General features: G+C 40.8%; 4 protein-coding genes across 9 annotated transcripts; 1 reads left to right on the top strand and 3 right to left on the bottom strand.

The window, feature by feature from the left end:
• Positions 1 to 764: 764 nt before the first annotated feature.
• Positions 765 to 8435, bottom strand: nfyal (nuclear transcription factor Y, alpha, like). 6 transcript variants are annotated; one of them, XM_079558750.1, is made up of 10 exons: positions 8299 to 8435; positions 7359 to 7459; positions 4383 to 4469; positions 3459 to 3605; positions 3125 to 3256; positions 2914 to 3016; positions 2672 to 2841; positions 1910 to 2083; positions 1682 to 1786; positions 765 to 1599 (listed from the first exon to the last, which is right to left on the bottom strand). In XM_079558750.1, the coding sequence occupies exons 2-10, from the start codon at positions 7437 to 7439 to the stop codon at positions 1555 to 1557; spliced, it is 1044 nt and encodes a 347-aa protein (XP_079414876.1). In that variant the 5' UTR covers positions 7440 to 7459; positions 8299 to 8435; the 3' UTR covers positions 765 to 1554. The 6 variants fall into 6 exon arrangements, with proteins under 6 accessions (XP_079414876.1, XP_079414877.1, XP_079414880.1 ...); XM_079558751.1 differs by having other exon boundaries at positions 4386 to 4469; XM_079558752.1 differs by having other exon boundaries at positions 769 to 1599; positions 2690 to 2841.
• Positions 8436 to 10766: 2331 nt separating this feature from the next.
• Positions 10767 to 14984, top strand: ngrn (neugrin, neurite outgrowth associated). The gene is made up of 3 exons (XM_079559126.1): positions 10767 to 11171; positions 11237 to 11347; positions 14378 to 14984. The coding sequence occupies exons 1-3, from the start codon at positions 10951 to 10953 to the stop codon at positions 14952 to 14954; spliced, it is 909 nt and encodes a 302-aa protein (XP_079415252.1). The 5' UTR covers positions 10767 to 10950; the 3' UTR covers positions 14955 to 14984.
• Positions 14985 to 15636: 652 nt separating this feature from the next.
• Positions 15637 to 17660, bottom strand: rpl10a (ribosomal protein L10a). The gene is made up of 6 exons (XM_079557910.1): positions 17609 to 17660; positions 16963 to 17034; positions 16800 to 16880; positions 16160 to 16308; positions 15917 to 16089; positions 15637 to 15848 (listed from the first exon to the last, which is right to left on the bottom strand). Exons 1-6 carry the CDS (start codon positions 17611 to 17613, stop codon positions 15678 to 15680), a joined length of 651 nt encoding a protein of 216 aa, XP_079414036.1. The 5' UTR covers positions 17614 to 17660; the 3' UTR covers positions 15637 to 15677.
• Positions 17661 to 18798: 1138 nt separating this feature from the next.
• On the bottom strand, positions 18799 to 22233 carry fance (FA complementation group E). The gene is made up of 10 exons (XM_079558741.1): positions 22006 to 22233; positions 20997 to 21561; positions 20092 to 20136; positions 19923 to 19979; positions 19698 to 19841; positions 19505 to 19628; positions 19363 to 19438; positions 19199 to 19265; positions 18994 to 19119; positions 18799 to 18917 (listed from the first exon to the last, which is right to left on the bottom strand). Exons 1-10 carry the CDS (start codon positions 22203 to 22205, stop codon positions 18813 to 18815), a joined length of 1509 nt encoding a protein of 502 aa, XP_079414867.1. The 5' UTR covers positions 22206 to 22233; the 3' UTR covers positions 18799 to 18812.
• Between the last annotated feature and the right edge of the window lie 130 nt (positions 22234 to 22363).

Below are 22363 nucleotides of genomic sequence, written 5' to 3'. Positions count from 1 at the left end.
TCCTATCTAGAATTTCAATATGACCCCGTCACTGTGCCTTTCTCCCTCTGCTTGAATAGTAGCGATATAAGCAGCTTGGAAGTATATTAAAAACGTAGATATCAGTGTGTCATAAAGCCTTAATTAATCAAATAAGCTAATTGTCTTCCATGGACGCGGGGAGGGGGAAACCATAAGAACATTCAAGGTTGCAAACAAGCCCCGCCTTCTTCAATTTGATTGGCTGACAGTCGCAGTGGTTGGACAACCCGTCTGGACAAGGTAAAAACCAAATGTCATGATGATTCTTTCGAAAAGGATACAAGTAACGTTATATAGCTTTTACTCAAAACTGTAGGATGTAGGTTATAGGTATTCGTGTATCCCTATAGACAAATAAGTAAACCAAAGTTGTAGAAAGGCTGACTGTAGAAAGCAGAGCTCATTCACATACAGAATCTATTAGATAAATGCTGTGTTATGGCTGAAAAGTCATTTAATTTTAAGTTAATCCTCCAAAACATTTCATACTTCAACACAGACAGCTGATAGTGAATAAGACAACATATTCCAACCCAATTAGGGGCCAAATATTTAACTTTTCTTACAAGTATTAGAACACTTCTTCGAGATATTTATATATATTAAAAAAGGGACATAATTTAATAGACACCTAAATGGCTCTGAAGCACAACCAAAAGAGTGGCAGTTGGTCATCCTAAACAACACCCCTTTATTGCAACTTATCTATGAAGAAATCAAGAAAAGATTTTTTTTTAAAAAGTAAAAACTGAGGGCTTTGAGAATCTCTTTACTTTGTGCAGTGCACTTTTGACCTCCAAAAGCCACAGTGAACATGATTAAACAATCACAAAAGGTCACTTGATAAAATTTAATCCATTAATGGAATATCCAGCCTTATGTAATTATATATATATATAAAAAAAAATATGCAATTACAATTAGAATACAAAAAAGAAAAACATATGTGGACTGACTACTTAATCTGCAAGTACACACGTATGCATTGGGTGAGTCATGTCTTTTTTTTTCACTATTAACATAAAGTCTATCTACAAGTTAGTATAAAATGTACCCATTGAAAACATACTTGGAGAAATAATTCCTGTGCAATTTACACTTAAAGTTCGTCATACAAAATTGGGATGAAGCAATAATGCAGAGTACCCACACAAAACAAATATATAAAACACACTTCAAAAGGCTGCACCACTTACCACAACTGAGGCAAATCTGAGAGTGACGAACTGTCCTTTTGCAGATTTGTCAGAAGATGGCGTTTATCTCTTCTGTCCAAATAAAACTCAAAAGAAAAGAAAGACCATACGTTCCCAGCCAGTTTAGATTTAGTGTGGAAGCTTCTTCCATGTAAATTTAAAAGAGCAGTTCTATGTTTTAGTTGTCCAGCTTGTGTGGAAGCCCAGAACAGGATCAAAGAGGGTCAAATCAGATGAGACTATGATGTCGGGGTACAGGAACACAGCAGAAGGCTCGGCTGGGATGAGGAATCTCAGGCAAGACGTTCAAACAGAAGTGGAGATGTCCATGTTAGCGCTACGATACTCTGATCATCTGAGCGACCGTCTCATCGCTCACGTCCTAGAATTATGGAGGAAAATCAATGAGTGCACAGCATACAAAATATGCAATACACAAACTACATGAATAACTTCTTTCCAACCGGTGATAGTCCAAGCTCTTCTTTTTCTTTTGGTGAAAAAAATCGTCCGCCATCTCCGCGCTTGCGCTGCATAGCATGACGGTGTCGAGATTCGTGAAGATATTTCTAAGAAAAAGTAACAAAACAACTACTTACTACTAATCAAGTGTTGTTATTACACATTTAACATGACAGGAACATTTTGGCTTAACTGTTACTGCAATTTCAGGATTGACAAAAAAGCTTTACCCTTCTCTCTTTGGGGATTTTGCCCTCTGCCTCCAGCTTTGCACGTGCCTGCCTGCGCTTCAGGATACGATGGTACTGTTTTGCGTTGACATACAGCGGTTCCTCCTCCAACATCTCCGCCCCAGGCAGAGGAATCCGCTGCATGGTGGGAACACCGCCACCTCCTGGAACCATCTTAGAGAAACAAAAGGCGCAGGCTGCTCAATATACTGTGAATATGGCCACGAGAATAGAAAAGTGCATTCATGTAAGATTTTTGTACTTTTGACAGCATGAGTGGAAAAAAATAACATGATATTTATTTAACCAGGAAAAGTCTCACTGGCATTAAGAATCTCTTTTTCAGTAAGTTCTGGCCCCAGAGGGAATCCTATTGTAATTTTTTTTAGTGGTAGGGGAAACCAGAGCAGCCGGATTAGACCCACACTGACACTGGGAGAACATGCAAACTCTACAGAGAAAGGCCGTGCATGTACCGTGAATCGAACCTGTGAGGTCGTTGCAGTGAGGCACAAGCGCCACGGACGTGGCGGATTTGTAAAGTTAGAGAATGAACTTGATGAAAATAAACCAACAGGCTAGGATGGAAAAGCTCATATGGAAGCAAGTTAGTTGTTGCGTGCAAAGACGCAGTTGTTCCTCTTCTACAATCATTCCATCCCAATGAAGTGTGAAATTGGTAAGAGAATAATTTGTGTGACCCCACCACATCACCCACAAACATGTGAGCTGGTAATGAAAATGAAAAATGATGTTGAGTACCTCTGTGCCGGGCCTTACCATCACCATTCCACCTGCATTGACCATGTTGCCGGAGACAGGCAGGGTGACGGTCACAGTGCCTTGGCCACTGTTTGTGGTATTGGTGTTGCCGCCACCTGCTTGAACAATCTGAGCTCCTGCCAAACTGGCAGCAGGAATGGTGATCATTCCTGCACGCACACAAACACATCAACTCATAAGTAAAGTCCAGATTATAGTTCTTCACCACAGAAACATCTTACCTTGTGGAAGGACAGTGCCATCAGTGTTGACGGGTTGGTATACAATCGTCTGCCCATCAGCTGTCTGAGCTACTTGCTGACCCTGAACACTGATCTGCTGCCCCTGTAATAATATGCAAGAGACCACTCATGTCAAAGCAGGTATGACTCAGACCACAAGTCTATTTTCTTGTAGTGAACACATTACACAAACACATTAAATCCATTGTACCTGGTTCTGTCCCGCAGTAATGGCAGCCTGGGGTTGCTGAATAATGATTTGCTGAGGCTGGCCCTGCTGGCCCTGAAGTTGGAGTGTCTGACCGCCCTGTAACTGGATCTGTCCCGGCTGGACAAGCTGGATCTTTAACAGTTTAGGAAAGTGATTTGAATATTGAGAGTTGGATATAGTATCACTAAAATATTTGTTGTTGTTGTATTTTTAAGCACATTTTACTACTTCATTTGGTCTTAAATCAAACAATAAAAAAATATCAAGACAATTCACACACCTTTCTTTCATCTAAATTTATCAGCGTTATCTAGTGTGATTCCAGCCGTCTTACCTGCTGTAGTCCCTGAGCTCCAGATACAGGAACCTGCATTATGGTCTGACCCTGTCCTCCAGACATGGCCTGGACCATGATGGGCTGCCCCGACGAAGTGATGAGCTGCCCCCCACTCACTTGGACCATTAAAGGCTGCCCCTGCACCTGCACAGAACAACCGCTGTTACTCCTGAGAGTTTAAAGCCATTCGTGAATGTAAGCGGCTTGTTTGACTTGACAAATTTAAGAATCACTCCTGGGATAGAAAAAAAAAAGCTTTCACAAAGCTTCTTGATTATTAAAGGGGACACAATTGTTAAAAAATAGCAAATAGGAACTATATGGATATGTATAAATCATTACAAATCAAACTGTTCAGAGAAAGCTCATTTAAGTATTGTATGCTTAATTTTAGTTAAAACAAATTGGATTAACATTAAAATTTCGCATGCAGTTAATAAAACAAATTACAGAATAGAGAATGAGGAGAGACAATGAGAAGATTGAGCAACAACATTGTGTATGAATCTCTCTAATCCATATTTGTGTATCAACTAGTTAAATGACGGTTTCCCAATTTAACACAATCTTGTAATTATGTTTCCTCAAATACAATGGATTTGCAAAAAAATAAACTGTCAGTGCAATGTGAATGCTTGCAGTTGTGTGTGGGGGTTTATTACGAAACTGTAAAGTCTTGGGTGTATAAAACATTTAAAACAAGATATGTTTAACCATAATGAGGTTTTAACAGCAACTTAATGAGAAGCTGACATGGAGGGTAACACAACACACTAAGCAGAACATGCTTTTCAGACGACTGAATGACATGCAGCTGGAATGAACTTAGCGCCGCTCAGATGGGTGTCGACAACAGTCCTGAGTGGAACATGCAATATCTGCACTGAACACTTAGATGACACAGGGCGGCGTTGACACCACTACCTGGAGTGTCTGCACCTGCTGGCCCGAGGCCGTCACTACAGGTGCCTCTGTTTGCAGCTGCACAGCCGTCACTGTGCCCTGTGTCTGCGGACAAGGCACGATAACACGGTCTCAGAAACTCAGTACAGTTAGTTCAGAAGGCTATACTACGAAGCTGGTTGAACATGTCCTGGATTAGTTTCTATAACCTGGGTTGCTTCTGGATAAGTGGTAATGCAAAGCGCGTTACTCATGTGCAACGCGCTTTGTGTTACACATGACAGGGACAGTGAAACAGGGAGGAGTCAACATCAAGTGGCCAATTATGTAAGAGACACAGACACAGTTCATTTGAATACTGAAATCTATCACTTAACTCATAACAACTATATTATACAAGGAGAATGTTCACGTTTGTAAACGATCTTATTACAACTGAAATGCAACACTCGTATTACGTGGACGAGAAATAAGCCTTTCTCATGTAGCCAGTCATAAGTCATGTGAAATCTGTTCAGCCACATGTGTAGGTTTAAGTTACAAGACGATGTTGCTACTCCATAAAATCAATGCGCGCTTTGATATAAAGGACTGTTGCTCAAGGTGCTTCCTCCTCCTCCCCCTCTGCTGCTTAACTCCCCTCCGTACGCAGCAGAGTTTGGGAGACAAAGTGGAGGATTCTCTCCTCTGATTGGTCAAAGTTCTTATCTAAGCTGGAACTAAACCTGGTCCAGAGCTAAGGGCATGTTTCCATGGAGACCTACTCTGAAAGAAACTTAACCAGCTTTGTAGTACAGCAAAAAAACAGGATGAACCCTGAACTTACCTCGCTAACCCTTAGTCCAGCTTTGTAATATACTCCTCTGGGTCTGGATAACTTTGGGCAACACCGAACCATGGCAGGACCTTTAGCCATGGACCTTGGTTAAACCGCGGGTTTGAGCGGCTTTTTAAGCCTTGCCACAGGTGAAAAAAAACTGTCATGTTGTTTTAAATGTAAAATATGCTATTTAGATAATTTTACCAAATTATTATTATTTTTATTATATATCCTAATATTATTTGAAATAGCTCAAAATATTATTTTCTCATGTTTATCTTATTAACGTCAATTTATATTGTCATACGATCAGATTTTTTTGTCCTTTGCTGAGATCTCACTGTTGTGGCCTTCAGGTTCCAGACTGCTGCCATGTCAATTTACCAATACAGCACGGTTTCATGTCCCCAGGGCCCGCGAGCTGGCTCAAGGTGACGTTACCGCATCTCATTGTCAATCAATCATATAATTAGAACCAGCGAGCTGTGTTTGAAAGAACTTGACTAGCAACAATCCATAAAACCTTTGTTTTTATCCTTGAATGGCTGAACTTTGGTGTGATCGAGGAAGTTTGCCATCCCAATCGCTGTTGTTTATTTTAAACTGGACTGTTTAGAAAGACCATGATCATTGTGTTACCCACAAATGGGGCTTGTCCGGACTTTCAACCCACAAAGAAGCGCATCACCCGGGTCTCTCCCACACAAACAACGGCCGGTCTCTGGAATAAGCAGCTTTGAAACTAAAGGACTTAATTTTGATGACACAGCGCTGGAAAACGGACATGTGATGTGATTCTAACAGCACAGATTGGAGGAATTAAGTTTGCATGCGATGGCATCACGATTGTACTTCACAAGTACTTTATAGTCAAGTGTTGTTGCCCAGGTGCTGTATTGTAAGGCATTGACTAGTTTAACTCTCTTTAACTCGTGATCATGAAATGTAAAGATTGGTGCTATTTGCCCTGCCCTGAGTCTCGATAGTTAGACTCAGGGCAGGGTAAGATCGCCTTGTAATCTTTTATGCATCAGTGTGTGAGTTTAATAGTGTGTGAAGGCCTCAGCCCGCCACTGCTATTTTGAATAACAGAATCTCAAATCAAAGGCTGTGAGATCTGCTTTTTCAATAAGAGAGGGAGAAAGGGGCGGTTCCTCTGAGCACATGAGCTCTGTAAATTAACACTGAAAATTCCATCCGCGCCGTATGTCCGCAGGTTATGGTCGGTTTTTCAGATTTCCGTGGGAGGGTTCAGCTGCCGAGACCTGGCAACCCTGGCTATGGGCTAAAATCATTGGCTCCTTCCGAAACCATCAGATTGCTAAGAGCTCTTACGCCAAACCGGATGTGTGTCAGCGTCCGCCATGGCAAGTTGCTTCCGAATTGGTAAGTCAGTTAGGAAGTAGTTAGGAAAAGGAGCCTTAATGCTAACTATCATGGCCACTTTAGCATAGGGACCTCTGATGCTAACTAACCAGTGATTAGGAGCTATGTGCCATCCCACAAACCACTGCGCCAAATCCCCCCACCCCTCTCGCCTCCACCCTCGACTGATTCATGCACAACCACTGTTGATTGACAGGAGCACATGTAATAATAAAAATAATAATAATTAAAAAGTAAGATTCTACACAAGCCAAACTTTATAAAAGTGCCAAAATCCATGTTGTCGTCCCCACAGCTCAGTCACATGTCAGTGTTAAAGAGTAAACTCAGGAAACGGATTAAATGCTTTTGTTTTCATTTAGTAGAAACTTAAGCCACATGGATCATTTGCATAATGTAGCTTTACAAAACAGCTGTTGAAATAAAATAACACTAAAGGGAAATGTTTGGATCATTTGGATTTATTTTTCTCCTTAAATGTCTTTGTTTGGACACTATGTTGTTGTTGGACACTGTACAGTAGGGGGCGACATGCACTTTTGTTTGGCCTGCACTCCACCAATAACTTTAAAGAAGAAAAAAACAGCTGTTGGTGATGTCACTTCCCTTTCCCCTGTTTAAGGATGGACGGATTGTGCAAATGCTGCTGAAGGTCTAGTTCACTAACTGCATAGAGGTCTAACAGTTGACCCAATGAAAGGTTAAGGAGTTAGCTGCTAGTGTTAGTGCTTAGAGGCTACAATTTGATGGTTTCGGACGCAGCCATTCAGTGTAAGCAGGGCACTCACCTGGGACTGGATCTGCCCATTAGCAGTCTGCACAAATATCTGCTCCCCTGTGGTGGTGGTGGCAGTGGTGTACTGCTCCATGGCTGATTACTGTCCCAAACCTGTCAGCAAAACAGGACAGGTGTAAATATCTCAACAGGAAACGTACCGTGATTTGATGAAACACATAAAGCATCTTTATATCATGATGCACTGTACATTTGACACAGTACATCTTTGAATTATCGTCATCTATAACGCATAGCACCAGTAAGCATTACATTACAGTCTGTATACTATGGAGTACCACTATGACAGCGTGGTTACGTCCATAGATATTAAGGGGAAGACCCACGGTTACATTGAGCGTCGAACACAAAATTATAATTATTTCAGTAATGCCTTTAATGCATTTCAGTGCGTCCGCCTCGCAGTTCGTCAGCACCTTCCTTGATGCCACATAACACACACAGACATACATTTTAACTAGTGGTCGAAGCCTACACTTATGAGCGTTACATATCTGTGTGAGCTACACGGGCTAGCATGCGTGTTGCCCTGTTTGTAAAGCGTGGCAAATTCCCCCAAAAACATTACAACACAACATGTTTAAAAAGCAGAAACGCACCAATATTAATTTGCTTTAGTGTGGACCACGTTTGGACGGGATTCGTGCTGCACAGTGTGTTCTTGTGACGTATTCGTGCCAAACATGGGGAAAATCCTTTGTTTGTCAGTGGATATACGGGCTAACAGCTAACATTAGCACGGCTTGTCGGGTGACACAGATCGTGTTTCTTGGCCGCGCCGACATGAGAGGAAAGAGGTTATTTTAACAGCGTCCCGAATCAAACCGTCATTTGGACTTTTGCATTTAGCGCAGTTAGTAATTTGGTTGGTCCCTGACAAACCAATCCGTGCTGACAACAACTACCAATGCCTTCAATCGGGTCTGCCTTACCGTCTCTGTGCTGTCCGGTACCCCTCTGATTGGCTCCAGTGCAGCTCGCCAAAGCCCAATCAACAAAGTGAGCGGACAAAATGGCGCAAATGAAACAACAGCGGCAGGGAGGAGGTGCGCAGTGCCGTGTGCGCAGCTGCAGGACTAATGACAGCGTAATGAAGGATATAGTGATGTCCACCAGGGGGCGCCATTTAGTTACATTCTTGTTCTTGTTCACAGGAGCTCATCGATGTATTGTTAAGAGATCGCTTATTACAGAAGTTACATTAGCGTAAAATGTGCTCATATCGGAAAAATGTTACTTTAAATGTACTTCTTTCACATATAAAAGTAATTACTCAAGTAAAGAAGATTTCTGTTTGCGCCACAGTCCTCTGCTGTTCACCAAACCTGTGTTGCTTGGAGTATTTAAAGGCACACCGAGTAGAATTTTACTAAAAAAAATATATATGGATTGAAATACTAGCACCTCATAAATGTACAAACAAACATGTGTTTTTGCTGTGAGCGGCTCAGCTCTCCTAAGACATGACTGTATCTTTATCGGGAGTGGGTACGTCTCCAGGGAGATGTGACTAAAGTCAGTAGAATTTGAGATTAAAATATGTTAGGTCCTCATCCAAATGCATTCTTTGATTATTCCCTGTATTCGACTGTGTCGAGCTGGTCAATGGGAGCATGTTTTGCGCTAATGGCAACAGTATAGTCCAAAATGTTATGCAGTGTCCCTTTAACTTATTGACCGACAACATTTAATTGTATTGGAGTTATATTTGGCTGAGGGGGTTTGTATTTTTACTCAAGTTTGGCAAGATCTGCAAATGCATTCTACCATGAACAGGCATTCGATCAAATTTAGGAAATAGCTGTAGTGTTGAAAATGTGCACACACAAAAATGTGTGGCTTATTGCACCGTGTCAAGCCTGTGTCACGAGTTCCTCAAAGCGCTACGATGGCTGTAGTCAATATTCATTCACACCACACCCTGTGATGGTAAGCTACCCAGCTGCCCTGGGGTAGACTGACGGAAGCAAGGCTGTCAATCTGCGGCAACAGCCCCTCCAATCACTACCAACCAGCACTCACACACTACATTCACACAGGAGCAATTTTCATGCCCACTTCATAGCCAAGCAAAAGATCAATCGTGGAAATGACCGGTGATGTAATCAAGTGCCAAAATGACTGGTAGTTGCAGCCCTAATCTGCATATTGACAGGCACCATGGCTGTCAGCCTGGAACTTTTGACAGCCCCCATCGCGATAGCGGTCTTGGCATCTTGGAATGCTGAGAAGTCATGAATGTATACTTGTATATACTTAATATCATTTAACGCTCCTCCCCTCTGTCTGCCATTGTCTGTGTGTTGTCGTTTTGCTTTTATTCTCTTTTTTTGTTTATGTTTTTGTCTATGCTTTGTTTATCCTATGTTATTGTTTTGTCCTCTTTTGTTCTCTCTGTGTGAGTATGTCTGGTTGCTACAGTACTGTATTGAACAAGTTTATGTTGAAAAACATCGTGCCATGCGTCACCTCTGGTTATTTTAAAATACATAAATAAAAAAATACATTATCTGAGCCATCATTGCATCAGCCTGATGTCAAGGCGGTACACCTGCCCGCAAACAAGTGCAATCTGCAGAGTGGACTCATAACTATAAAACCAACATTAAAACAGAGGGAGTGATGATGTTATATATGAGTGGCACATACAGTGTCACCTGTGTTGAGCCAGTGGGACAAGACAAGGCCAACAAGACATGAAGACCTCTCAACAATCCTTGACCTAAGCTTGGTTGGGTGGAAATGAATACAAAGAAATGTGTGAACCCATAAAATAAGCTGTGTTACAGTTTGTACATAATTGTGCTGCTTTTGGCAGCTCGTGTTTTTATTCAACATAAGGTAGAATTAATTAAAGGAGACCTAAAGTGGCTGTGAAATAACATCAAAATTGTTAATTTGGTATAACTCATACTTTACATTGTGTCACCAAGATAAAAGAAGATAAGATCAGATAAGACAAGCCTTTATTGATCTCACAATGGAATATTTCACTTCAGCCCTCAAGAAAACACTCAGGGTGAGCAAAATAAACAGGAAGTGCAAACATTTAAATAGTAAAATAGAGGTGTCTTATATACAATGACTGTGTTTTAAAATACTTGAAATCATACAAATAATGGAAAATAATAGAAATTCATATTTTACAGTCCTTGTGCCACCCTTGCAACACCAAGCCCCACCCCTGGGCTCAGTGGAAACTGTCTGTCCAGATCGACATTTTTTTTTAAAATCACAATAATACAATAGTTTAAAAATATGTATGCTTCATTGCTGCTAGTTCGCTACTTACAGTAATACTGTTGCTGCACTGATGTTGAAGGATTCATGGATTCAAATCGTTTCACCCCCTTCCTCTAGGGGGCAGCACAATTTGATTTGTATTTGCTGACTACATTTCACAAGTTGACCTCATGATGTTGACGTCTGTGGTGCGTGCATTTGTTTGACTTAACAATTATCATATTTTGCTTTGGACGAGAAGCTGCCACAGACCAAGAATCAAGTAATATAATGCGTTTATAATATCGGGTTCATGGTTGATTATTGTTTTATTTTGTCAAAAGACGTAGCACCAAACTCTCATGGCTCCGTCTCTTCAGCTGCTGTCCCTGCTGCTGTCCAGAACCAGGGCCAGTGCTTTATGTTCCCGGGCCACTTTCGCTTTAACCCCCTGTAGATGTATCAGTAAAGGACCAAGCATCCAGCCGTGGGCCCGTCGAGAACAACGAGCTCCGAGACACAGTGATGACACATATGATGGAGAATTTGAAGATGTAGAGGACAAGATCCAAACTGTGATCAAGTAAGAAATGTCTTAATTATTCCTAATGAGATTTGTATCGTGATCTAATTTGTTTCCCCCTTTAGCAAAGAAGAAAAGCGACGGAAGACGCTGAAGTACCACATCGTAAAGAGGCAGATGACTCCACGAGGACCACCAGAGAGGAAACTAACCTGGGATGCTATGCAAGTAATCAGGTTGGCAGTCATTCAGCAGTGAAATAAATAACTGGGAATATCGTTGGTGTATTGGTTTTCTAGAGCAGTGGTTCTCAACCTTTTGGAGCCGCGACCCCCATTATAACAGTTAAAGGGGTTCGTGACCCCCGCCCGGGTCACACCGTGAGAAATTGGAAGAAAAAAACAAATGGCTACATTAAAATTCATCAAATTACGAACATATAATGGCACTCTGGTAAAATACCACACACATGTGACAATAAAAATATATATATTTTATCTACATGATCTGGCGACCCCCCCCCCAAATTTGTCTCGCGATCCCCTTGGGGGTCCCGACCCCCAGGTTGAGAACCACTGATCTAGAGGAGTAGTTTTTCATATGTTTCACAAGATTTACTGGGTTTACAGTATGGGCCACAATCAAAAAATCAAACTGGGTAAAAAACATCTGTAAACCAGAAAATCACTCTCTAAACCAGATTTTTTTTATTTATGCATTATTAAAGATATAGTCTGTGGAATTCAGCAAAAGGTGGACTTTAGTAAATATGATTACTTATGTTAAACTTACAGACCAGTGCATCAAAGAATGCATCTCTAATTTTGATAAAGTCTAGAACTGATGACCAGCTGCACCAGTTGTACATGTACTACTGCTTGAGAACCACTGATCTAGAGGTTTTTTTTTTCCTGCAATTTTTCTACCTGTCATCTCTGTTGTGCATATACATGGGCCTACATCCAGGCCTATGATATGATTGAGCGATTAGGGGTTGTTTGAGGGACCAAAATATGGTTTCTCTTAAAGAGGGGGTATTATGCTTTTTTCAATCACATAGCACCAGTCTATAGCACACTACAATGATGACCAAACCTTCTGTTGGTCTGTAAATGCAGTAAATTAGAATAACTGCCTTGTATAAAATTGCTCTTTTAAAATGGCTGTAGTGAATGTCTTGAAATAGGCCTCTGTCTCCTTAAGAACCTCTGACTCTTTCCGACACGCCCCCTCCACACGCTGTCTGTGGCATCAGTGGGGAGGGGGTTCTGCTGAGGAGCAGTGGTTGGTTACTCGGCTGGTGATGAAAGCTCGGAGGCGTCTCCAGGAGGTGGGGGCGTTCCTAGGAGGACTCAGGCAAACCTATCCCTAAAATGGCCGCCATCAGAGTTTTTACAGATTACTCAAAAATACGTGAATGTGCCAAGGCAACACTTCAGTTATGTTTTTCATAAGGGAATGACATAATAACATGATGTAAAGCTTGAAAAAGTCGAGTTTGCATAATACCCCCCCTTTAAAAACTCGGTTTAATGCATCCAGCCAATGTGCAGCCAGCGGTGACAAAAGTATGGACAGCCCTGCTCCTGATGCTGTACTGTATGTGTTCCCGCATTCTTCACATTATTTGCTCGCTTAGTCCCTTAGATGGTGTGTTTATCCCACCTTCCAAAACCTGGTTATAACACATACTTCAATACCCTTCCTCTAAACCAGGAGTGTCAAACATAGATAACTTAATCTGGGCCCTGCCATGTAGAGCATAAATTCCAGAGTATGTAAAAAAACAAATAAATAAAAAAGTAAGTCTCTAGCCCAATCCTGTGCGGAGTTATGCTTTTTTTTAAATAATAACCAGAATGTTAGTTCTAGCCACTAGGGGGCATTCAATTAAAAAAAAAAGGAAATAGTTCCACACGTGTCCAGCAGAGGGCACTGACATAATAATAACTCAGGATATAAACAACACGTTATATAGCCACGTGGTAAATGGACAGTCTGCCCCTGGGCGGCTGTGGCTACTATGTAGTACTTTGAGGAACTTGTGACACAGGCTTGTAATGTGCAAGTGCAAGCTGTTGTTATTAATGACGCTACAGTCAAGTATGAGCTTTGACCAAATCACAGCTTATTACTATTCATTTATTGGAAACATTTTCTCTATTATATGCGGCCCGCGGTGAGAGCTGAATTTTGGCCCGCAAGCCAAAATGAGTTTGACACCCCTGCTTTAAACCATTATTTCCGTGTATAACTTCTTCAACAAATGATGAAAGCTGAGTGTTTTTAAATCACAGTTGAAGACACATTTTTTCAGGAAAGCCTTCGATACATAGCCACCGACTCGACTGCTGTTTTTATGTGTTTTTGTATTTATTTTTGTCTACTATGATTCTTGTTTTTATCCTGGAAAGCGCTCTGGGCACCTTCTGGTTGTTGTTGGGCGCTATACAAATAAAATTTGATTGATTGATTGATTGATGAAATGATGAAATAAAACCTTAATGCTCACTCTAATCCATTTTTAAGTGAAACCTTGACATAATGGCTTTCTAGTATTTGTAGTTCAAAGCCAAAATACATAAAGCAGTTGTAGAAGTGACCAAAGGTAAACAAACGGAGGTAAACAAACTGCTAGCTTATCAGCTAAACCCATTTGAGATCTACAAACATCTCTTCTGAGACACTGAAGAGGCACCAAGAGCCCCCCACACCTGCAGCACAGAGAAGGCGTCACAAGAGGAGCTACAGGAAACAAAAAAAGGGACAAACGAGGACATGGTGAAAGACTGCGGAGGGAGCTGTGCAGGAGGAGGAAGGAGGAGCTGACCAGTGCAGGACACCACGCTCTGAGACGGGGACAAGCCCAGGAGGCGGTGCACCGTTTCAGATGATCAGAGGAGACAGAGGGCAGCTACAGTTTCTCCATCCTCCACGGTCATGCGGGTCTGGTTGACGAACAGTGGCAGCGCGGCTCAGGACTGACACCTGAACACTATTTTGTTGTCATTGTACGCTTGTACAATGACAATAAAACACTTACTTACTTAACCAAGTAATATAGTTAGTGAATTACTGTATCCTGTAACTTATTGTCCCAACTATAATGCATGATAACAAGAGATGCAAGATGTAGAATGAGTTAATGGGGTTTTTCTTTTTTTACTTTACTTACCCTGCACATAGATAGGACTAACTTGCAGTTGACTGTGTTCTTTGGCATATGTTAATAAATCACATTTTGTTACTCTTTGTTTTATTTCTAGACATTTGAAGCAAGAGCAGCCTGAGGAATGGACCGTAGAGCGTCTGGCAGAGGGCTTTTCTGTGAGCAATGATGCCATCCTCAGAGTCCTGAGGAGCAAATTTTCACCGAGCTCTGAACGACAAGCAAAGCAGGACATGAAAGTGATGGCAAAACTCAAACAGCAGGTGTCGTTTCCAGGACCCCGAGTAGAGCCAGAAAAACTAAGACTAACTTCAGGCACACGGGCAGCACTATCTGCAGGGAGCGGAAACAGTGCGTTGATTCCGATGGGTCTTCAAAGTTTGATACCACAAACTGAGCGAGATCCTGGTGTTCTTAGGGCTGTGACCAAACATCAGTTTTCAGAAATCACTAAAGGCTCAACAGCAATGCCTCAAGAGGAGATGCAGCATTCAACAGAAAGAACAGCTGCAGAGGAAAATGTAGAAGATGATGAGGAAGAGGAGGACGATGGGTGGGATGGACAGGTTTTGTCAGAGGAGGATATTGAGTCTATAACAGTTAAGTCTACTCCGGTGGTTAAAGAGGGAAATGAGTTTTTTGATGTTGATGGTAACTTTTTGTTTAAAGTCTGAACACATTAGCCTTTTGTCTTCATAATTTTAAGAGTGTGCTTTACAATAAAATTGAGTATCAATCAATACGTTTCAAAATGCTCCATTTGTTAACGTCACTTATTTGATTTCTGTTAAAGGTACATCCTCTAATTCTATTTGTGAATTGCCACAACAGCTGCACTTTAGTTGAATAGTTCACTATAATTGATTTACTTTCATTGTAAATTGGTCCAGTCCTTACTCATTGGTCAATGTCCATATTTTGACAAGGACATCCGTGCCGCTAGTCACCAATTTGGATACGTTTTACATGGTCATATTTGCTTTGCCTTAATGTTCGGTGCACTTCTGTGATATCGCTATATAAAACCATTGACATCCCTTTGAGAAACTGGGATGACTTAAAACACGTCGCAATTACGATAATTCTAGCTTGAGAGAAAAGCTTGTATGATGGTGCATTTTCTACAATACCTACTTTTAAATAGTTCTGCCAAGTGCATATTCAGAAACAGGGCCTTTAAATACCTTTTGTACACTTGTAGTTTCCAGCATAATCCATTTTCAATGACTGTTATACAATGGTTCTTTATACTTATTCTAGAGTATTAAAAAAAACGAAGTCATATCAGAACATAAGTGTTTCTCCACCCAAAATAGTAAATATTAGTGCACTTTATAATTCAAAAGACAGCAAGGCTTTTTGGAGCACGTCCACATTTTATTTGATAGAAAACAGGTTTAGTAGAGACGCTGTGGTTTGCCCATCGTGCTCTTGATGTAGAGTGCGCGCACGTTCTGCCAGTTCTTCTTGAGCAGCGACACTAGGAAGTTAACTGCAAGGTGGATGTTGTACACCAGCTCTTCCTCTGTCATTTTAATGTGTCCAACGGCCACAGCCAGACACAGCACCTGCAAACGTGTACTTGATTAAGTAAAAGCACCTTTACTTAAAACACATAAATAATCACTTTTCTTACCTTCTTCATCTGGAATTTGATGGTGGATTTGACCTCATCCACTTTAGTATTCAGGTTTTCATTATGGGTGAGCAGGGAGGGGAACTTGCCGGCTTTGTTCAGCCCAGGGCCCAGGATACGAGGGATCTGCTTGATAAGAGACTCTGAAGCCAGGAAGGCATCGTACTTCTTGGCTGCACAGAAAGGTTTTTGTTAGACATTCATTGACATTTTTTCAATGAATTTCAAGTAGAAGATGCATACCGAGTTTCTTCACAAGCTTCTTGTTCTTGTTGAGTTTCTTGAGGGCCTCAATGTCCATGTGTGGCATGTCGGCAGCTTTGGCCTCATCACAGTGCTGCTGGTCTCCCAGAACACACACAGAGAACTTCGGCCTGGGCAGAGTCTTCAGCCTGCAAATAAAACTTACCTTTAAAAAAAAAAATCTACTACACGAGGAATTCAATGAGATAGTTGGCAGAGATTAGGGTTTGGGGAAAATATCAGATTCTCAATTGTAAATGGTTCAAATATATTTGTAACACTACAGCACACTCCGCCACCTGCCTCAGTTCTTTCCAACAGAAAAAGTCTTACCCATACTGTTACCGTGGCTGGAGTCCTGATGACTTCAACTGTACATTTCAGTAAATTGGTCGGCTAGGGGACATGAACGCAACGCTCAGTCGCCCAAAGCCTTCCCTCATATTTTAAGACCCAGGGTAGGGGTCCGTCTGCCGTCGGCCCCAGATGGGCCAGCTCGGTCAGACTACCCAAAGTACTTTTCCAAACCGGCACCTGGTCCGTCTGTTCAAGGGAACTCTTCTATTAAAGCCAATTCGGTTTTAGGACAGCGCTCGGTGTAGGCAAGGAAAAGGTTGGGTGAGACAGTGAAAAGTCGAACCTGACGGTGCCGGAGAAACGCTTGTCCTTCTGAGGATCATAGTTTTTCAGGCTGATCTGCAGCTCCACTGATTCCACGAACCTAGTATAGTACAAAAGATTCATTTAGGTACTTATTAGAAATATGTCTTTGTTATTCTTAAATTTCAAACATGGGCACTTACTTTCTTGGCTTAGCCAGAGAGCCCTGCAGAACCTCCTTGACCGCTTCATATAGCGTATCTCTGGATACCTTACTATCAAAGAACAAAAGGAAAACCCAGTTTAGACAAATGGCAGACAACTGTGCGATTTAGGGTCACATGTACAGTGCATTAAAAAGATGCATATTAATTGAAATCAACAAAAATGAAAAATGTCATGTTATGACAAACTAAAATGATAATCGCAAGAACGTTCAGGTCCCAGACATACAGTCGATGTATTTCTAACAGTAGTCAATAAGAGACATTTCGTCATTAATTAGCTCGCTTATCCGAAGTGTCAGCGCTTGTGTTTTTTTAATTCTTCTCGAAATTTTTATATAAATGACATATTGGACATTGTAGACACATAAAGGACATCTTTCCACGACCGCACGAAACTGCGTGTAGACGGATGGCGCTGGATTGCGGATTGTAAAGCAAGTGTGCTGGGAGTCGAGACCCGCCATGAAGTTACCGGCGTCAGTCTCTTCCACAAACGTGGAGTCTCTATATACGTTCAGAATTTCAATGCAAATGGTTACGTTAGTCTTTAACCTAATCGCAGATGCTGTGACGAAAAACCGAACCGACTAAAATCCCCAAAATATATCATTTTAAATCCAACCTCATCTTTGCGGCTTGTCCTCTCCTCGGGCCACGGTGAAAAAGGAAGTTCAGCCGGAAATTACGTGTAATAAAGAGCGCCGGCGTGACGTCAACAAACTGCGCAAATCTCTCTCATCTTTTTAATCATTTGTTGAGAAATGTCCATTTCTTTTACCATGAATTATTTCCAACAAATTGGGTCCAATATGATACAACATGAGGAATAGATACACGCTCTTTCAGGATAAATCACGAATATTCTTATTACAATCTTTGTGGTGTGCAAAACATATTTTCCTTATTTCATAACTGTGTGCATTGAGGAGAGAAACAGATACTAGTGAAGGCAAAAGCACAGTCCTAGTGTGAAAGTTCCAGCAGGGATTCCATATTATGTATGATTTATTGTTTAATAGAAGTACCCAAAAAATGAATATATTTATGTATGAGTTATGTATTTGTGTTGATGATGAATTGTGTTAAATCATATTTAATAAAAAATAATAACTCAGTATTTCTCATGCAAACATGAACATATGAACATATGAACATATATTTGCACTGACATATGGTCAATGCAAATATATTATTTGTCCTTGATTCTTCAACATTTGTGACTTAAATATAGTAAAGTTGTTGACACCTCAAGTACAAAAAAATCAAATCAAAAGAGTAAAGAGTAAGATGAAAACAAATATTATTTGCACCTCTATTTTATTTGGGCTTTTCAATTTTGGACAATAGTGTGGTCCAATTGTTTCAGAGTCAAGTATGACTTTTCAAATAATTGGTTTGTGCATGTTGACTGATGATCACACATGGGACTCGTGCATGTAAACAGGCCACACCGGATTGTAGAAATGGGCTAATCCATTGTCCCAAACACATTCTCATTCATCCTGGCCTCGAAAACAGAGGACCCAAAGAACCAGGGAGAACATGCAAACTCTGCACAAAAAGGCCATGTCCAGTCGGGGATCAAACCCGAACCCTTCTAGCTGTGAGTACAAGCACTAACCACTGTGCCATCATGTCGCAGGGGCTCAGTTCAATACCGAATTGACCTTCATTAGGTATTACAAAAAGTCTGAATTACATAAAGGAATTTTCCGTGCTTCACAACAAGGATCACAAATAATGGATTATAAATTGATGACCAGCATTCATTGGTGAAATGATGTTAAAAAGGAATTTATTTAGTGTGCTTTATTTTACACATATACTTATGAGTGTGTTATTCTCTTCAAAGCTGCTTGAAGTGACTTTTTGAGGAAGGTCTCATTGAGCATCAGGCAGTTGGACAGTGTGTGTTTGTGGGCAGGAGTCACCTATTAAAGACGGAACCAACACTTTAGTGAACTGTTAATTAAATTAATAGCAACCTTTGTATTATTTGTTACTTACAATACTGCTGTATTTGGTTAGAACTGTAAGCAACATCTTTGCAAACTTCACTGACTTGGTATATTGAGGAGCCTGGTTCATAAGATGATTGGTAAACTGTGTGAACAGTTCTTCATTGATGTCCAGCTGTGAGAAAAAATAAACACCTATATTTTTGTTACGTTAATAACATCTCACAATTTAACAAGGGATTTTATAATATTACCTTTGAGTCTAACAAGCGATGTATAATAGATAGTACAGGTTCAGTCCACTGTATTTTGAATGTCATTCTTAGGGGAGAAATGTTTTTAATAAAATCATTAGCTGGCTGAAAGTACATTGTTTTCTAGTAGCCCCATCAAATTAAAATGCTCTAACACATCTTACTGAAGAGTCAGAAGTTTGTAGTGGGAATCCAAACTGCTCTCAATCAATTTGTTCAACAGGTCAGCTTGTAAATTCCCTGTAATAGATCGTTGTGATGATCAAATTTTGCAGTCTTTGAAATAAAATGTGCATTGTCTCTGACCTATGTTTTTGTCCTTTAAAACAGTTTCAAACAAAGCTTGGCACATTGGTCTTGGATAGCGGCTGCACAATGACGTAACTGTAGTCACCAAGCATCTTGACGCTGGTTCAGACAGTGAAAGGACCTGTCAACATTGCATTTAATCAGTATCATAAAGTTAACAATGGACTTGCACTTAATGGATTTTGAGTACCTTTTCTAGCAGAAGACTCTTGATCAATGCAGTGGCAGTGCTAAAGCTAAGATCAGGAGAAAGTTCCAAAACGCTGCTGCATAGTTTTGGTAGTATGTGTTCAGATAAGTTTGGTAAATCCAGAATTGTACAAACCACTTCAACCTAAAAAGTAAAAAGGTAAAAGGTAAAATGCGATTGTACAATTTAGATTAATTTAAAACACCACATAAGGCAAGAGTATACCTGAGCCGGACCACAGTCATTCAAAACTTTGACCGCATCAGAAGAGTTTTGGTCCCACTGCAAAATAAAACATTTTTTTGAAGATATAAAAATAACATTAGTTTTCGTGTAATATGTTAAGATGGTACTTTATTGATCTCGTTACGAGATGGTAGACATTTTCTCATACCTCAGAATGGCTTTCTAGTAAATCTTTCAATTGTAAAACAGCAACCTAAATATATAAAAACATTGATCAAAATATTGCATAATTATTCCAGTCGTCAAGTATCCTTTGAAGAAAAGTACCTTTTATTGGTTGTTTGGGACGCTGTCATCTGGAGTGTGCAAACCCATTACTCAAATCTAATGATATTCATTACAAGACCAGGCACAACTTCTCGTCTCTAAAAGTTTCTATACAAGCTGTGATGACCGAGTTTTATCATGATAGCACCTTTGTTTTACCTTACATACTTTATACTTTTTGGTGGGATTTATTTAATTCTCTCATGTCTTAACTGAACATCTAGTTCTTACAATTTGAGTGTCTTGCACCTTTTTCTCCAATGATGTTTTAATACATTTACTCTAATGAGTCTCGCCTGGAAAGCCTTCAGAAAATAGTAGGCGATCCCACACACACATCACACAGTATTTTCAGTGTGCAGCCTTCAAGAACGAGACCGTGGACTCTCCAGGCCTCGTTCAACTGGAGAACAGCTTTATTAGCATCCGGAGGAAACATACTCAGACACAAGGAGAACATGCAAACTCCACACAGAAAGTCCCCGGCCAGGTGGGAATCAAACATAATTTTGATTATCTCGATTTCTAAAGCTAACTTTAATATTTCGATCTTTATACTGCAACTGAAATGAACTTGTGCAATAGAGGATATGCACAGTTTATTTCTCCTTAAATCTAAATAGAAATCGCACCTCAAATTGAGTGACAAATCAAAGAATAGCATCAGAATAACATTGCAGACGCTCAATTTTCTGTTGCTATGTTAACATCAGACGCATAACCTCTGTATGCACATTGAAGCACATACACTTTAAAAGAAAATGTCAAAGCGTCACGTGTGCTCACCTTTATCGTCTCAGGCAGAGTGTCGTGGGGCAAATGAGGCGGTGGTGGTTGAGTTTCAGAAGATGGCCGAGCCTCAGCACCAGACTCTCTCTGACTTACTTCAACGCTCACATCTTCAACATCACACAGTTCCACTCTGGTTCGTTTCTTCTGCTGACTGACTTCCTCACTGTCAGAGTCCTGGTCAATTGGACTGCCCTTTCTTTTTCTGTGTGGTGGCACTTGAGATAATATTGATCCAGCAGATTCAAGAGCAGAGTGTGAGGGGGTAGCCTGAAAGCAACTGGCCCAGCCTCCAGCTTTACGGTCACCACTTAGTCGCTGGGATAGGTCCATCAGTCTCTGGCCACACTTTGCACTGAATAGAGGTTCCTCGTGGTCAATGTCTACCTCTCTTTCCAACTGTGCAATCAATGACGTGACCCATGTATTTGGAAGAGAGTCCCGTTTGATGCATTCAAGGACATGAACGAGAGTGGTTTGTGGGAGAAGATGATGAAGTCGATGAATGAAAGTCAATAGATTTTGTTTGAATAAAGCCGGGAACAGGCACACCATGGGTTTACTGTGGAAAACAGAAAGATCACTTACATACAAGAGTTTTAACAAGAGTTTTGTTTCATGAGCCAACCACCATTTTTTCATATGTCATACCAATCAATCAGGGAGAAATCTACAATGGTGAGTTGAGTAGCCTATTAAGGAATTGTACTCAACCAACTTTGAAATAGATTTACTCCAAATAGAAGTTATTTAAAATCATAGGCTGTTCCAAAGAAAATTTCCAAAATGTTTTTTTCTGAAGAATTAAGTACATGAAACACAAACTATTTTATGTGTCACGTGAAGCTTTTGCCACTCAAAGATTTACTCACTAAAGAACGAGCAACTTTTTCTTTTTCTCTTTTACTGTACATATAATTTTACTCAAGTAGAAGTAAAAAGTACCACGTTTTAAAACTCTGCCAACACGATAATATTCAGCCCCTCCAACCACGTTGTTACTCACACTGTCAGAGGTTGGGTCGCAGACACGGGGCAGGTGACCTCGTCCTGGCACAATGTTTCAATAAAGTTGTGCAGAGGTTTGTTGGGGTTTGCCCGATGTTGTTTGTGGAAGACCTCCAGAGCCCTGTGAGCTCCGTGGACCCCGGAGAGCAGCGACCGAAGCAGCAGCCTCCAGTGACCATCAAAGCGGTCCACAAACATGTCATATGGGGATCACTCACAAGACCGTGTAAAGTAAGTCACCCCTTGTGTCTGAACCTAAGGAACTTGATTCTGCCGCCAGTGTTTACATCTCTTCTTCTTGAGCTCACTATAGCTACGCTTTCCTCACTTGGGGCGCCCTCTTTTGGTCAAAAAAT

This window comes from Gobius niger (genome assembly GCF_951799975.1).
Source record: "Gobius niger genome assembly, chromosome: 6".
Classification (NCBI taxonomy): domain Eukaryota; kingdom Metazoa; phylum Chordata; class Actinopteri; order Gobiiformes; family Gobiidae; genus Gobius; species Gobius niger.
The sequence above is the reverse complement of the archived record's forward strand: the minus strand, read 5'-3'. Positions and strand labels throughout refer to the sequence as shown.

Coding starts and splice junctions, on each gene's coding strand:
- rpl10a (XM_079557910.1), bottom strand. Junction 16,881..16,962: donor TCTCTGGCTAAGCCAAGAAA/GTAAGTGCCCAT, acceptor GTACTATACTAG/GTTCGTGGAATCAGTGGAGC. Junction 16,309..16,799: donor CGTTTCTCCGGCACCGTCAG/GTTCGACTTTTC, acceptor TTTTATTTGCAG/GCTGAAGACTCTGCCCAGGC.
- nfyal (XM_079558750.1), bottom strand. CDS start 7,439: ATGGAGCAGTACACCACTGCCACCACCACCACAGGGGAGCAGATATTT. Junction 3,606..4,382: donor AGGTGCAGACACTCCAGGTA/GTGGTGTCAACG, acceptor TGTTCTGTGCAG/GTGCAGGGGCAGCCTTTAAT. Junction 1,600..1,681: donor AAGAGCTTGGACTATCACCG/GTTGGAAAGAAG, acceptor CCATAATTCTAG/GACGTGAGCGATGAGACGGT.
- fance (XM_079558741.1), bottom strand. CDS start 22,205: ATGTTTGTGGACCGCTTTGATGGTCACTGGAGGCTGCTGCTTCGGTCG. Junction 21,562..22,005: donor GCGACCCAACCTCTGACAGT/GTGAGTAACAAC, acceptor TGTTTTCCACAG/TAAACCCATGGTGTGCCTGT. Junction 19,980..20,091: donor TACTAGAAAGCCATTCTGAG/GTATGAGAAAAT, acceptor TTTATTTTGCAG/TGGGACCAAAACTCTTCTGA.
- ngrn (XM_079559126.1), top strand. CDS start 10,951: ATGGCTCCGTCTCTTCAGCTGCTGTCCCTGCTGCTGTCCAGAACCAGG. Junction 11,172..11,236: donor AAGATCCAAACTGTGATCAA/GTAAGAAATGTC, acceptor TTCCCCCTTTAG/CAAAGAAGAAAAGCGACGGA. Junction 11,348..14,377: donor GATGCTATGCAAGTAATCAG/GTTGGCAGTCAT, acceptor TTTTATTTCTAG/ACATTTGAAGCAAGAGCAGC.